The 17,050-nt window shown below is 41.0% G+C and overlaps 1 protein-coding gene across 11 annotated transcripts in view; it reads right to left on the reverse strand.

Annotated features, from left to right (window-relative positions):
* Positions 1-948: 948 nt before the first annotated feature.
* Positions 949-17,050, reverse strand: part of spag9a (sperm associated antigen 9a) — a 33,346-nt gene continuing 17,244 nt past the window's right edge. For 6 of the 11 annotated variants that reach the window (XM_039824400.1, XM_039824393.1, XM_039824398.1 and 3 more), the window contains 18 exons: positions 15,868-15,924; positions 15,703-15,708; positions 14,587-14,751; positions 14,278-14,407; positions 13,173-13,262; positions 12,030-12,140; positions 11,751-11,937; positions 11,417-11,632; positions 10,821-11,031; positions 9,897-10,013; positions 9,563-9,643; positions 9,385-9,452; positions 8,930-9,081; positions 7,868-8,039; positions 7,535-7,648; positions 5,556-5,732; positions 5,006-5,143; positions 949-3,295 (listed from right to left, as the gene is read on the reverse strand). In XM_039824400.1, the coding sequence (XP_039680334.1) occupies positions 3,177-3,295; positions 5,006-5,143; positions 5,556-5,732; positions 7,535-7,648; positions 7,868-8,039; positions 8,930-9,081; positions 9,385-9,452; positions 9,563-9,643; positions 9,897-10,013; positions 10,821-11,031; positions 11,417-11,632; positions 11,751-11,937; positions 12,030-12,140; positions 13,173-13,262; positions 14,278-14,407; positions 14,587-14,751; positions 15,703-15,708; positions 15,868-15,924 (2,311 nt within the window). In that variant the 3' untranslated portion in view covers positions 949-3,176. The remainder of the gene's footprint in view (positions 3,296-5,005; positions 5,144-5,555; positions 5,733-7,534; positions 7,649-7,867; positions 8,040-8,929; positions 9,082-9,384; positions 9,453-9,562; positions 9,644-9,896; positions 10,014-10,820; positions 11,032-11,416; positions 11,633-11,750; positions 11,938-12,029; positions 12,141-13,172; positions 13,263-14,277; positions 14,408-14,586; positions 14,752-15,702; positions 15,709-15,867; positions 15,925-17,050) is intronic. The other 5 variants (XM_039824399.1, XM_039824397.1, XM_039824394.1 and 2 more) reach the window with 3 other exon arrangements.

Here is a 17,050-nt window from a genome sequence, read left to right on the forward strand (position 1 = left end):
ACTAAGTAAATCTGCTTCATTCCGATTCAAATGTTTCCAAATCCTGATTGGTGCACAGAAATACAGTACATGACATCATCCTTTCCCAATGCAGCCCCGCCCACTTCAAACCTGTGAAAATAGCACTGAAAAAAACAAGTGTTCTACACAAGCTGTCTAAACATATTGTGTTCATGTAGCACCCACAATTCCGGCGCAAAACGAACCTAGGGGTTAATAACAGATGTGTACCCACTCTCGTTCTCTGGGACATGATTTCATGCTAATCAAATGTATTTGTAGTTTGAAACAAGCTAGCGCAGACCGCTGATTAGCTTACAATGCTAGTATTCGGGGCACAGGGAAAGTAAAAACAAAACGCTATTTATACCACTAAAAAGGCTCAAAATATCACCACACTTCAACGGTAGCATAATGAGGGTCCCTAAATGTTAACCGAAGCATTGAGAACATTGTAAGTGTACGGTTTATTAAAAACATAGTTTAGAAAGGCCGTAGCTCCCAAGACGGCGGCCGCCTGTATACAAGAACGTGACTGTCTTTATAATCTATCTTTTTAATAAACTGTCTGTACATTTACAAAATTTTTAATGCTTCGGTTAACATTTAGGGACCCTCATTATGCTACCGTTGAAGTGTGGTGATATTTTGAGCCTTTTTAGTGGTATAGTGATTTGTTTTTACTTTCCCTGAGCCCCGAATACTAGCATTGTAAGCTAATCAGCGGTCCACGCTAGCTTGTTTCAAGCTACAAACACATTCGATTAGCATGAAATAATGTCCCACAGAATGATCAAGTGGGTACACATCTGTTATTAACCCCTAGGTTCGTTTTGCGCCGGAATTGTCCTTTGAGAAAATAGGCTTTCAGGGCCTTTAACACACTTTGCAACATCTTTCAGAGTGAAAAAACATTTATTATCAATGAGACACATGATAACAGAAACGTCTCCATGAAACTGAGTTTAATAGATTGTTAAAAATAAGGCTATGATGCTGTTTTAGCAAACATTGACCAGGAGGAACCGCCGTTATGGCGTCCAGAGAAGCCCAGTGCAACGAGTAAATGTGACCAGTCTCTGGGGTATTACAGATGGACATACAGTGAACACACATACACCGCACATTTGCAAAATCAAACACACACTGACAAATGTGTCCTGCGTTCAAACTCCAACATGTACACAATGTACTGTACACAAACATACATGTAGACATCCACCCCACCCAAAACGGTGGCAATAAACAGAGATTTAGCTGAAAACATAGCAGTGTCCTCTTTAAAAAACAAAAACATGCATAGCTTTGTACATGAATGAGTGAAAACCACCAAGTTATTGTTTGCACACTTTGATCTCATGGTTTGTCAGAAATTTCCTACATGATTACATTTATTCCTTTTATTTGACCATTATCAACAATCACGTAACTCACTGGACTATTTTGTTTACAATAGCCTCCCATTATATTTTGCTCACGTAGAAAGTTACATTCTGAACCAAGATAGGTTCCATAACAAAGGAAATAAATACTGGAATGGCAAAAACAAAATAGAAAGTTACTATTTTGAAATGGACTGAAGACCAATCTTGGCCCAACTTTTCAGATATAAAAACAAATTTAAAACACCTGCTTAATATTGGTATTCTGCAATCGTGTTACAGTCATCATCAAAATACTTAATAAAAGTGTCTCGCACATGATACAAAACATGAACAACAAAATAACAACCATAAAAATAATGACAATAATTGCCTTCCTGGCCTCCAAATGTATTTAGAAAACAAGGAATGATGAAGCAATCAACAGAGACTCCCTTTAGTGCTGTGTCCATGTCCATTAGAAGGTGCCTCACAAAAATGTTAGACAAATTCCCTTATTCAAGCTCATTTCCCAATAAGATGACGCCCTGAAAATACACATGTATACCCTCAAATTATTAGAATCACAAGACGTTTTAAGTAGCAAAACATAAAAATAATGAAATAGTCAGTTTCACGGTGCTTCTTCTTTCGTCCTTTGGTTACTTCGGTGACACCTTGCTACCCATATTTGTAAATTTTTCCCTTAACACAATTAAAACATAGTAGTGTGGTGTACATTACCATGGGTGTTCTTCCAAACCTCAAGCGACTAACATCTAACATTTTAAAGTGCCAATAAACTGAAGCAAACAGGAAGCACCAAGCTGGTGGCACAGGCAGATTTCCCCTCACACGACAGACAAGGGTTTAGCTTAAAACATCCGAGCAGGCAAACACACACTTGGACGAGGATACAGAATTTCCCCATGCAGGCTAACGCTAACCTACAGTACAGTAAGCTGGTTCCTCTATTCAGTAGCAGTACCCAAACTGCTTAGACATTATTCATGTCATAAAACGTAGACCTGTGGCAAATAGAGCTCGGTGTCACTCAATATTAATACAACCTCTCAAAGTGTTTTATCCGACTTTTGCTGAATAAAATCACATTTAATGTAATCTGCTTTTTAATAATCAGAGTGTACAGTAGAGTAATCAGCCTCAGATAACACATTCAAAGAATTTAACCTTTTAAAATTGTTTATACATTTTGACTTGCAGGAGACATATTTTGACACCCAGCCCTAATGGTTAAGAAAATAATAATAATAATGATCAGTGAATGCATACACACACCTGATGCTCATATACTTACGGACAAAAAGTCTTATGTGTATAATGTAGAAACTATACTTCAATTTAACTTTCGGTTCCTTTTTTAATGACCGCAAAACTGCTTCAAGCGCTTTTCCCTGTTATCTTTCACATCTAAACCCTTTTGTTTAACATTTGGGAGACCAACAACTTCCATACATTACCTGATCAAACAATGCCCACAACTTTAGTTGCATTAACTTGGCCTTTTCCAGTGTGCACCGGCTTTTCCAACATGCAGACCAGCAGAAGGGAACACTTGGACCTTGGACGTATTCTTTAAGTTAACATAAACCTCACCTTACCTAATTCAAATTCATAAAGAATAAACTGTACAAAACATGGACTAAAAATATTGTTTTTTACAAAGTAGTCAACGACTCCGGCATTAAGAACAATCAGTGATACCAAATTAAAAACTTTGAGGAGGACATGCGGGGGGTTTGGTGGGCGGCCGTGGTGTTGACAACAACCGTCTGATTTTTTTCTTTTCTTCTTTCAGTCATGTGAGGTTGTGACCTGCCAGACGATGAGGTGGCTTCGCTCGGCCTTGGTAGGTGGGGACTGCTGGCTGGCTGTTGGTTCTGATAAACCGTCCAACTCGCCGCCTTCATCGCCTGAGGAGGAGGACGATGAGTCAAACAAACAGCATACCAGGTGTGTCACCGTGGAGATGTAGGGTCTGTTTTGCACCAATTTAACCAGCGTCAACCCTTGTGTTGTCCTCGGGTCAAATTTGACCCGTTTTCAAAGTTTTTTTATATCAGAAATATGGGATTCTTTTAACCAAATTGCCCAAAAATAACATGGATGCATGGATGTACGTTGTATCGATGCCATACAACATTCTTCGCAGGTAAAGTTAATGATTACTTCCTTTGAATTGTGGGTGTTTTATTCAACTTCATAGCATTTGAGAAAAAAAAAATAGTTTTAAAACCGTATCCTGACTAAACTTTGATTTATAAACCATTCTGTGATCCACTCAACATCCTCTGATCTTAAAGCGCAAGTCTCGCCAAAATGCTACCTAGGGTCTTTTTGTGAATGTAACAGAGTCAAATTTTCGTTTAAAAGCATATGTAGGACGGAATCTACACTTTTAAGATTTACCGTATTTTCGTTTTTCGGTCAAATGGCCTTTTGAATGGAAGTGCTAGGGGCACTTTTATGCTAGCCTCAAAATAGCTATTTTTAAAACACTAAGAAGGCTCGACACAACATGAAACTTTGCTTGAAGTATCACCAGGGGCTCTACACCTTAACGAAAGCATTGACAACATTGTTTGTGTACCCAGAGTTTACTAAAAAGAAAGGTTTTGAAAAACTCACCGTAGCTCGTTGTTTCCGACCGCAGCCATTTTATCAGTCAAAAACAATCGATCTCTGAATGCAACATAACAGGGAGGAGAGTAAAGATGGAAAGCTCCTAAAGCTTAGTTCCATATAAATGCACGGATTATTTCTTGTTTTTTCGTTATTGAAAAACAATATTGACCTTGTAGTTGAAAAAGGAGTCCGTTCATACGCATTCGGATATCGACTCGTTTTGACTGCCGAGGTGGTAGCGGCTACGGTGAGTTGTTCAAAACCTTTTTTAGTAAACTCTGGGTACACAAACAATGTTGTCAATGCTTTCGTTAAGGTGTAGAGTCCCTGGTGATACTTCAAGCAAAGTTTCATGTTGTGTCGAGCCTTCTTAGTGTTTTAAAAATAGCTATTTTGAGACTAGCATAAAAGTGCCCCTACCACTTCCATTCAAAAGGCCATTTGACCGAAAAACGAAAATACGGTAAATCTTAAAAGTGGCGATTCCGTCCTAAATATGATTTTAAACGAAAATTTTACTTGGGTACATACACAAAAAGACCCTAGGTTGCATTTTGGCGAGAGTTACGCTTTAACTGTTAGTCAAAATAATTATTAATTTCTGCTTTTTTTAAACTCAAACATTAGGGTTATAATGTCATTTAAATTAAGTTTATTGACCATAAATAAAAAAAAATACTAATAAATTGAAAAAAGTGAAAAAAACTGTAAAAAAAAACAAAAAAAGGTGCCAAAAAGCATTAAAAAAAGCACCATTTTCAATTTTGACCCGGAAGGACAACACGTTTTTGGTTGGCGGGAAGACAACACAAGGGTAAAGTCCGACAGTATAGTATACTAAACAGCTATATTACTTCTCATGTGGATTCAAATGCAACCTTTAATATTTTGGATTTCACTAAGGGGAAACATGGGCACTACTTGTTGGCTCCACCTAAGTGAATATTTTGCACTACATCTCGGTTTTTTCACTGGATCCAGTGGTGGGACATACTCACCCATTCTGAAGTCAATGTAGCCTTCGCCTCCACTCATGACCAGGAATGTTTTGGGCTCAGAGGTTGCTGTGTCAGAGGATTCAGATGGAGGGTCATCAGAGCCTGAATCGGCACTGCCTGGAGGGGGCATCGCCTGACCTGTGACAAAAAGTCAAATGATCAAGAGTCAAAAAACATTTGCTTACAGTGAGGGGAAGCTGTCATCAGGAAGCTGCTGCCATTTTCAAAGAATTATTTCATTGTCAAAGCTTTTCAGAAATTTATTTCCGGTCAACTTCTATTCAAATTATTGGCATTCACAAAATTGTGTATAATGAAGATGCATAAATGCCAGGCTGCAACTTACATTTGCTTTAATTATCAGTTAATCTGCAGATTATTTTCCTTCTTAATCGTTTTGTCTATTAAAAGTCAAAACAATAATTAAACACACCCATCCCAGGTAATGTCTTGAAATGCCTTGTTTTGTCCGACCAACAGTACAAAACCCGAAGATAATTTTGCAGCATTTGTTACCGTTTCTGCCACTTTATCAACGCTCGTCGCTTACCTGGCACGGCGACAAAAAACTTGACAGCATCTCGATGTCCATGGAAACACAGCTGGGCGTGGGCCATGGAGCAGTATGGCACAAAGCTGCCCTGCATGGCACAGTCTGAACTGTCATCACCGTAAACCCGTACAGCACTGCCGGGCCGATTTGGCACTATTCCCGTTGTCTTGTTGGCTGCAGAATAAGAAAAGAAATTAATAAAAAACTATTGATGTCACAATGTGCATATTATCTGTTTTTTTTGCACAAGAAGGCCAGCTGCGGGTCAAGGGGGCCGTGCAAAAGACAAAAAGGGAAGTCTTGGGTGAGACGATCAAATCTCAGTCTCTGACAAACAGGTTGAGAGCAGGAACTTAATGGTACACTGAGGCACGCACACACAGATTTCCCATCTGTAAAACAAGTCTAAGCAGGGTTATGAGCAGAGGTGGCGTGCACACAGTCTCTCAGACAGACAGCAGAGCGGTTAGTGGGTTCATGTCTGTTTGCGCTCTCTCTTCTTCTTTTTTTTAAAGCATAGGAAAAGACACCTGTGCAAAAAGAGAGCTCCATGCTTCTGAGCCCGTTGGAGAGAAGCTAGAGGTTAAACAAAAAGAGGACCAAGCTCTTCAACACTTTCTCACAAATTCACACTCCATGGTAAGAGCAGGTCAAGACAGAGAACAAGAAGCGAGTGAACTGCGCAGAAGAGAAAAAAAGGAAGAATATGGAGACAAGGGAAGAAAACTAGTTTACAAGCTCAAAATAGTTTTAATATTTGAAAGAGAGCAGCACTCCTCAGTTTCTACTGAGAACAAAGCCGTGCAAAAGGAACCTGCCCAGTGGTGTTGTGTGAGCTACATAGTGACTGTGAGACCTGTATGCATCCATGGCAACCTGATCTAGCCTGGTCCTACCAGACTCTAGTACATTTCATTTGTACAGAGAGTCTGGCCACTCTCCATTGACAAGTGTAAACTTCCTTGAAGGCAGGTACTCTGTTGAAGTTTTAAACTATTGGATCTGCCCAGAGCCACTCTGGATCTGCCATAACCAATCGCTAACGTTTGGTCGGGACGCATGTCACGCGCATGTGCAACAAGAGGGGAGACCGACAACAACTATCGGCTTATATTCAGCATTAGCATCGCTAGCATTCGCCTTAGCCAACTCCTTCACCACTAACGGAGCTAGCTGGAAAATCAAACTTTTCCCGAACCCCGTGAGGGAGGAGGGCCACAACATCATGGTCACCAACACAGCTCAGCAAAGATTGTTCTTGCTCGGGCTTTAACTTCTGGATATTCGGCAGCGTTGCCACAACGGACCAAATGGCTTCGCTCGCATCTTTCTAGTGCACGTCCTCAACGTCATCGTTCTCAGCCACTCCCTCTGTTCGCCGATTGGACCGCCAAACATTTGGCCGGAGAAAACCCAAGAATATATCGCAAACCCAAACAGAGTACTGACGGAAAATGAAAATTGAGCGGAAGTACGTAGGAGGGTGGAGCCAGGCTAAACCTGATTGTCTTTTATTCAACATGTAGAACCTGGCTGGTAACAATTGCTACATTGTCTGAACGTGCCTTAGGAGAAATCTAGGACGCAGATACACAGTAAGAAGCGAAATGCAGAGAGGATGTATGGCAGCCAGGATTTAAAGAGAGTTTTGGTTTGTGAGCATTTATTTTAAGGGAAATGTTTGCCATCTGTTTATTTGCTTGCTTGCTATGAGTTAAGTGATTGATACCACCCTCAGGTCTGTACGGTAAACATGAAGATACCATCAGCAGCAAGTTAGCTTAGCACACTTGAAACAGGTGGAGAAACAGCTAGTCTTGCTCTGCCCAAGGATTACAAAATACACCTACTGCCCTCTCTGAAGCTCACTAATTATATATATATATATATATATTTTTTTTTTTATTAAATCCATATTCACGCCAAATTAAAAGGGAATGTTAAGGAGATGTAGCTGTTGTGCAGTTGTGCGATACCTTCAGACAGAGGGATGGAGATGATGACGCCGTTTCCTGTCCCCACCCAGAGTCGGCTGCAGGACACCATCAGAGCTGTGATTCTCACAAACGAGAAGCCCAGTTTACCCGTACCTGCAACACACACAGAACACACACTTGTTTGCGGTTTCAATCCACGTGCTAAACATCTGGAGGAAGGAGTTCAGCATCTAAATACAATATACAGATGCTGCTCTCAACAACGTAAACAATGTAAAGAACAATGGTCTGGTCAGATAAAAGTCTGAGAAGAGATGAGGCTTTCTGAGTGCAATGACTAGGCAGGTACTAGGCAGAGAAATGTATTCGTACCCAACATCTTGCTGACGTAGGGCTCGATGTCCACGTCCTGGAGGTGCTGGTAGGTGTGGGCGTGAAACAAGCGTAGAGTTGAATCCAGTCGGATGGACACCCAGATACCGTCCCCAACCCAGGCCAGCTGCCGCACCTGACTCTCCTTGCGAGGATGAGCATCAAACGACTTCTGCTCAGACATGAGGGATTAAGATGATGTGACGTTAGAATAATGTGGAAATGAGCGAGAGCTGAGCACTGAGGGGAACGCAATTAATTGGGAGACAGTTTGGGACATTTTCCATTGTTCCAAGAACCCAAATCACCAGCAGAAGAGATACGTCTCTAAAGTCATTCCCACTCACTATTGCACGTTCTGCCAACCTGAACAAACTGGAACTTTTCTGCACATGGTCTGAGAGTGTGAACAGGTGCATGAGTTTTGGAATAAAACAACATCAATAATATCTGATGTGATAGGATGTCGAATTCCTACTGACCCGATTGTTTTGTTACTTAACGACGACTCTAAATTACACCTGCTTGGGAGACAAAAGAAGAAAATTTGGCTAGCCGGCTCAACTGCAACCAAGAAAATGATAGCTCAATGCTGGCTCCCCCAACTCGCTTTGTATAAAACAGTGGTTGGCGTATTTTCTAGACATAGTTATGCTTGAGCTCTCTACAGCAAGGTTTAACAATTCCAAATCATCGACTATAGACCTATGGAAAAACGCAGCAGCACAAGTATCAGTCCTAATGACCTCAGCATCACAAGAATTAGAGGAGAGTGACTAGGAAAGGTGGGATTTCTGCTTTTGTTTTCCTCGAAGACCGCAGAGGGTGGGGGAGGATTTTTGTTCTTGTTCAATTGTGTTTGTCTGTTCTGTATGTTCAAAAATATAAAAAAAAAAAAAATGTATCTAAAAAAAAAAAAAAAAAAAGTGGAAACTGTAAGACATGTTTAGATAAAGGTAAGGTTATACACTATACTGTTGGTCTGGGCTTTGTCGAAAGACAGGATTGGAACAGAAACCTCATTCAGACGGAACGTTTATTGAGTAACGTTGACAGCTGTACCTCTATCCTCATGGCCTTAGGCTGGATGACGTAGATCTTGTTCCTGTAGCCGCACCACACCTTGTCATGGACTACGGTCATACAGCGGATAGAGTGGTGGGGCCGACCCAGATCCAACAGGTGGTAGTTGGTTAAATCCCACTGACCGTCTGCTTGGGAGAAACAAAAAGACTTGAGAATGATTGATCTTCATGGTATAAAATCAGAAAATACAAAAATACCTCCAGCAGTGTAAATACTATAAAATATGTGAAATAACTTCTGATCTTTATAGCTTCCTCATTAATTGCTAGATATTACAACATTCACAAATATCAAAAATATGGTCAAATTAACTGTGACAGTGTGTTGCCTTTTCATACCACAAAATGGAATCAAATGCAAAAACTGAAATATAATTTGTTTTATATTTCTGCAGGCCTAAACCTGTTTCTTACGCTAACCCACAGACTCACCAATGCCTCTGTGGAAAATTGCTAATGTCCCATCAGCCAGAGCTACCAGGACTCTCCCTTTAACATGTCTGTAAGAAGAGATAAAAAAACACTATTTTTACACATTTCTTCCTGAAGTAATAAATCTGTATTTGGTGTGTGTGCTCCTGAATAACTACACAACCAACTGACTACTTACACTATGCTGAGGATGGAGTCTTTCAGCTTGATGGCATGGAGACACTTCCTCCATCGAGCCACAGACGAGTGCACATACAGACTTGAGAGGGAGAGACGGAGAGATGAAAAAAGGCTGATCATTTCAAACTAGATTACAAAAATAGAGCTGGTGATACCTGAATGGATACATATGCTCACAATAAAAAGGTAGGATGATAAAAAAATAATTAACATAGAACCATTATTGGATTAAAACAGGCTTGATCTTAAGTCACACATTCAATATGTTGTGCGAGTGCCAGCTCTTATATATTGTTGTGCTGCTGCCTTCTACTGGCTGTTGTTCTGCTCACCATCCATTCTGCGCTCCCAGCCACATGGTGGGTAGGGCGCTGCTCATCCTCAGAACTTCCCCGTCTGATGGGTTGGAGACTTCTGGAAAGGAAGTCTCGTCATCATGCCCGCAGCCCCTGGATCACAGAAGGCAGAAGAGTCACAGGTTTTTCAAATGCACCCTTCATACAAAAGTTTGTTGGTTTGTTTGTCTGTCAGCAGGATTACGACAACTACAAACTTCTGAACTACAGACCTGATTTTCATTAAACCTAGTGAAAGGGTGTAGCATCACGGGCCAAGGAAGAACCCACTACATTTTGGAGCGGATCCAAATCACAGGGCGGATACACATGTTATTTTTCACTTTCGTTAACACTGCAAGATAGGGCGTTTGTGCCGCGTTCATGTGGTGTCAGGATGATCTGAAAAATGAGATACCGATTGAAAATTCACACTGCATTAACATTGTGAGATAGGGCATGCCTTGGCGGAGGTCTGCGCTTTCTGAATGCCCTTCTACTGTATCACTGTTACTAGGATTGTTCTTATTAACAATTCATATAAGCTAAATATCCTACCCTTTATTTTATTATGTAATGCCTACCAGGGGAGGAAACACTACATACTTCTACACAATTTTTTGTGTTCAGGCACATCAGCTTTTTTTTAGAAGGACAAATGTTGACATGTTGAAAATGTAAAGACAATGGGATACTACTAACTTGAAAAGACCAATCGATTATTAAGAACTGTAGCTAATTTGGCTTTTTTTAGAGTGTGTTGGTACTAAGTGTTTAAAATGCTGGACCTGTGTACTGAGCATACCATTACTTTTATTTTTCCTCATTGCGATTTGCACGATGAACCTTATCCTGCATCTTAGTGTTTACTAAAACCACCCAACAACTTTAGAAGTGATAATCTAGAACATCAGTGCTCACCTCTGTGCGTCAGCAGAAGGGGAGTCAGTGGGTCCCACCCCCAGCGGGTCAGTGAACACATGCTCCGTATAGATTCCTGGCTGGTTTTGATCCGCTCCCTGGTCTTCCTCTCCTTCTTCGCCAACGCCAGCATTAGCCTCCGTTGCTTCCGTTGCCTCTTCCGCCGCAGGAACGCCGTCTTCTGCTGGACTGGTCTCTCTGGACAGCTCAACTGTGGTCATCGTGGATCACAGGGTTAATTAGCGGGTACATTGATGAATTGGGGAGTTCTTAATTACAGCAAATCACATGTGACACATGTTCTTTAGAACCATGAGTGGAGTAATTAATATACGAGATGAAACTAATATCAGCAGGGAAATGAGATTATTGCAACTACAAAAAGTGATTTACGGCGAGGTACAAAACATGGTCGCACAACTAAAGAAGATCAAGAAAGAATAAAATCCCAAACTTGAAAGTAAGGCAAAGGCTGTAAATAGGCGTGGGAATATATTACATTACAATATATTACATAGGCCTTTTCAAATATAGCTCCAATCCATATCTTCAGTTGTTTGGAGAAAGTGTGGATTATTCAAAGATAACTAGTGTACCAGAGCTAGAGATGCCGCTGTGCTCAGCTGGCTGGTCGGTGACACCTGTGCTGGCCGTCTGGGGAATGGCAGTGGTCCCCTCTGCTGCCATGGCACCATCGCTGCCTGCTGAGCCCACGCTGGCCACGCTGCCGGCCAGTGACACCCCGTCACCTTGGCAAGCCTCCAGGTCTTGGGGTACCTCCTCACCTGCCAAATAATCAGACTCCAACACGCCTGTAAAAACAACACAAACAACCTTACAGTGCTGATAGAGTAGAAAAGAAATGATGCAGTCATGAAAGACAAAGAAAACCAACTAATCCATCCAACACAAACATGTGACTCAGCCTACCTGGCACGCTGGCAATGCAGACGACGTGGGTGTTGCAGGCGTAGAAGCAGTCGAGTAGGTCAGAGGGCTGACTGGCATCCAGCACCATCACCTTGGTGGAGGAGTGGGTGCTGGTGCACACCCACACCCTACTGGATGTCTCGTCCTGAAGGACCAGCTCCTTCTCCTGCTCCCCTTTCTCATGATCCTTACAGACAACACTAAATCAGCCGACAAGCTCCACAGAACCTTCTGAATTTACAAAGTGCAATACCTCTTCCTTGGATTACTTACTCTTACCTTACTCTCTTGCTCTAACTGGTCCAGGCTACTCTGAGAACCCTTCATCTGCCTCATGAGCTCTGGTAATGTCCTCCCTCCAGACAGGTTGACCCCTGCAGCACACCACAGCTAGGGAACAGAGAGAAAAGATGTTATATACAGTACAGGCCAAAAGTTTGGACACACCTTCTCATTCAAATGGGTTTCCTTTTATTTTCATGACTATTTACATTGTAGATTCTCACTGAAGGCATCAAAACTATGAATGAACACATATGGAATTATGTACTTAACAAAAAAGTGTGAAATATCTGAAATCATGTCTTATATTTTAGATTCTTCAAAGTAGCCACCCTTTGCTTTTTTATTAATAAGGGAAAAAATTCCACTAATTAACCCTGACAAAGCACACCTGGGAAGTGAAAACCATTTCAGGTGACTACCTCATGAAGCTCATTGAGAGAACACCAAGGGTTTGCAGAGTTATCAAAAAAAGCAAAGGGTGGCTACTTTGAGGAATCTAAAATATAAGACATGTTTTCAGTTATTTCACACTTTTTTGTTGTGTTCATTCATAGTTTTGATGCCTTCAGTGAGAATCTACAATGTAAATAGTCATGAAAATAAAGAAACACATTGAATGAGAAACTTTTGGCCTGTACTGTATATCAGATGTTATTCTGAATTTAAAGAAATTTACAAAAAGGCACACAGTATACTGCATGTAGCTAAGTGTTATCTACACTGCCAGGTGCTCTTGAGCAAGGCACTGTACCCCCCCCCAACCGCTCAGGGCGGAAAAGCACAATATAAATGTAGTTAATTAACCATCTATAAAACTGAGTTTCTCCACAATTAATCCTGCAAAAGCACCACTTTAAGTCTTGTGCTTACCATAAATGTGCTCATATGTTTCTTGGAAATGAGTAATTAAGCATGAATAAAGCATAAAAAATGACTTATCAACTAAAGAAATCTTAGTTGACTAAGACCAAAATGACCGATTAGTCAACTAATAGACTAAGAGGTGGCAGCCCTACATGTGTGTGTGTATTTCAGGCCTGTGTGTGTAGTGATTTCTAACAAACAGAGTGTAAATTGTAATTTCCCCAGTGGGGATCAATAAACAGTATAAATTATTAAAAAAAAATTATAAATTACCTTCATGGAAGCATCTTTCTGATCCAGCGGTCTCAAGTACACTGGTACAGGTAAGTTCATCTTGTTCTCCACCTGTCCACCATTTGCCACCTGTTGGGGTATAACCAGCACATGCAAAGGACACGGGCTTTCAAAACAGATTTGCACCAACATTTTGAAAAAAAAAGGCAAAATAATCTGCTTGAAGCCAGTATCACTCTGTAGCACTCTGCACACGGTGACCATCTGCAGTAGCGATAGGGTCTACAGAAAACATCTTGGTTGTAAAATGTTCTTTGGAAAGACAGCATTAATTTGAATCAGCCATTGCAAAACATGGAAATTGCAGCAGCTAGCAATACCACTGGGCATAGGTCTGATTTCAGTGCCTTTCCAACCATGCTTGTGTTACACTATACTAAACGGACAAATTAAGTGTATTTAATTAACTGTTTTTTTATTACGGATACTAGGTTAACTCTTATATATTTCACTTTATCTATGTCAGGGGTTTTCAAACTGTGAAGCTGTAGAAATGAAAGGGAGAATTGAAGTGTGAGCTGCAATTTCAGTCAAAATTTGTATTCCTCATAACTTAACAAGACTCAAATCTGAACACACAAACATCATACAAAGGTTTTTAAATTCACTATGACTCACACTTCCTGATATCATGAATTGTGAGTCACTTCCTTATATCAAGGGGTGGTTTTATATAGGTGGGTAGCAATTTTGTTTTTTTGTTTTTTATTTGTCTGAGGGTTGGCCCATAGTGGCAGACTTTGAAAACCCCGGGTCTATGTGCTATGAAGGAGTAAATAAACGACATTTTCTCACATGAACATAGAGCTCATACAGGAACAGCAGAAATAAATGGCAGCTACGTTCATGAGTAAATTAAACTGTGTGTAAATATTTACAACGTTCGCATTATGTCACTGGAACCCTGATATAATCTCATGAAGTTGAGCTCCATCTGGTGGACAATTTCAAAAAGAAAATTGTTTTTGTTTTTGTTTTTTTACAGCTAATCCAAATCCAAATGAACAGTCTTAATCATAATTACTGATCTAATGGGGGGAAAAAATCCTCCTACTTGATTCATATTCAGACCTTCATTTCCTACCTTGTATTTACTGGGCAGGCTCCAGCCGTGTGCCGTGACTCGTCCATCCTCCTTCTGCATGTGGGCCTTGACCTGTCTGTACTGGGCTCTCTTCTGCTCTTTACGCGATGGCGAGCTGCACTGGTCCTTTCTACGAGATTACCAAAGAGAGAGCAATGTCATCATCTTACAGATACATTATATACATGTACATTACTGCAGGCCGTTGGGTGTAAATAATATTTCTACCAATCCATCATTATAAGTTTCACATGTTGTGCCTTCTCCAAATACACACCAAAATCACAGCCACTTGACTCTGTTACTCACTCTTCATTGAGGAAGTCGAAAGTCTTGGACTTCTCTGTTGGGAACTGAGAGAAGGTGCTACTCCTCTTCACCATGCTGCTAGAGGCGTTGTACTTCATGTTGGACTGGGACTCCACCTTCTTCATAGCCGGCGAACTGGAGGAGGAGCTAAACAGTCTGCTGAAGCTGCAGGTGACGAGGTTACAGAAAGCAAAGAGGGGAACAGAGCCGACAGGAGGGCAGGGGAAAAAGCAAGGAAGGGGAGGGGGGGTCACCAACCAACCAACCAACCAACCAGACAACCAAGCAGCTACCACCAACATTTACATTATGCAGTAAAGCATGCTGGGAGCCGTGGAACAGCTGAGCATTTCCTATCATGTTTGACCGTGACTGGGTATATTCCACATCAATACTTTTTAAGCACTAACCAAATTGTAAAGTATCAAAAATGATCTGAAGTGTGAAGTTAGATGGTTTTACACTAATGTATTAATTAAACCAGTTAGTATGTGTAGATAAAAGTTTGAATAAACAGATAAAAACATTCCAGAAAAGTAAATAAAATATCTTCATGTCTAATTAATTAATTCAGAATGGTGTTTGAATCATATTATCCATATCAACTATACAATGCAGAACATATAGGGAAAACATTGTTACAATAAATAAATAAACATAAACACTAATGTCTCCAGCAATTTGTGTGTGACTATTTTTGTGTAACTAAAATCAAGGTATTAGCTTACTGCTTAATATTTTCAGTCAATATTTTCTTGATGATAAACACATCTACTAAATCGGTTAAAAAATATTCCTTATATAAAAAAAACTGATCTGCAGGTACGACCTGACCTAAGACATGTACACGTACATGTATTTAGGCTGCTGAGGGAATCCCATCCCTCTTTAGCTCCCTATGAGCAGACAGAGTAAAAAAAACACCAAAAAAGGCACACAGCAGGCAGGAGACAGGAAAGCCCGAGGGCACAGGGAGAGTCATGTCTGAGCAGTTTGTGATAACAACAACTGATGCACATAAGACATATCAACATTGGATCCAGTTGGAGCAGTTCTGTGTGAATGGAGGGAACGAGAGAGGTTTGGCTGGGTGAAGGTTTATTAAACCATCTTTACCTAATGCTGCCAATTCCAGGAAAAAAGGAAAAAATAAAAATGTATTTGAATAGTTGAGAGTAAATGTTACAGAAGTTGATCTCAAGAGGCTGTCAAAGTTAAAGCCCTGACAAAAGGAAAGCAAAAAAACAAAACAACAGAAACTGTACATTTGGGAGGACTTACAACTGCCAGATGCTGGATTTCTTTTTTTCTGAGAGTGTTGGATTTTCTCTTGAGGCCCTAAAGGAAAGGACAAGACGATATCATGTTACGTGTTGTCAGTTTTTTAAGACACACAGGTTGAGGATGTCCTACTGCCTTTAACATTTAAAGATGAAATCCATTAAGTTGTTTAGTTCATCTGTTTGGTGGGTGAAACACTAACCGTTAATTTCTACCAGGCGAGTCTGTGTTGCGTTCTGGGCGCGTGGCGTGTGCCCCGCGAGCAATCGCGGCCATTCAAGTCAACAGTCATATTTCCGTTGACGTATTTTTATGCGCATTTTGAAGTATTGCATTAGAAAATATTGATGGTAACGGCAAAATTTAGAAGAACTTACTCAAATTAGCAAAAAAAATTTCACACTCGCTTGAGGTGGTTTTTGCCTTTTTCGAAAAAGAGTTGATGCGCAAAATGGGAGATGGAAACAGCTTTGCTGAATAAGTTGTGAAGTAGCGAACATGTAGCGAACATGACTATAGTCACTGTATCCATCGGATTGGGGAAGGATCGGGATGTGGGTCCCATCCAGTGCGCCATACACTTGTGGCACAAGGTGCGTAGGGGAGCTGCGGTGCTCTACAGCCTGTGTCTCAGCCACGTCGGGTAAATTGAGGAATTGGATCAACAGCTTGAATCGTATGGCCCTGCACACCGCGTATACACAGCGGTGAACGGTTGTCTCGCTGACACCAAATGTCTCTTCCACAACCCTGTATTCTGCACAGGTGGCCAAGTTGTACAATGCTGCCTCTCTCCATTTAGCCAAAGAACTTAGCTGCTACAATCTTTGATTTGGCAAGCCGGTTTGCAATCTACAACCACGCGTAACGTCAACTTGTGACGAAACTGCGCTTTGCGTAGGCTAGTTTTCGCTCTAAACCAGTTGATGGAAACACTTCCTTTACGACATTTTAAAAGTTTGCTTAAAATTCGCTTGACAATTAGATGGAAACATGGCTACTGTTTGATATTCCACCAGCCACGCCACGGCGCATTTCCCAGAAGCGTGTGTTAAGCAGCTCTCCGCTCCTCTCCGCTAAAGACATGCGACAGATCTATTTCAACGTGAGCCACGGGCCGTTCGGTCAGCCGGGCAGGCAGTGAAACAGCGAGACTATCCAGTCAATTTACCAAAACACCCCC

The sequence above is a fragment of the Perca fluviatilis genome, chromosome 15 (genome assembly GCF_010015445.1).
Source record: "Perca fluviatilis chromosome 15, GENO_Pfluv_1.0, whole genome shotgun sequence".
In the NCBI taxonomy this organism is placed as follows: domain Eukaryota; kingdom Metazoa; phylum Chordata; class Actinopteri; order Perciformes; family Percidae; genus Perca; species Perca fluviatilis.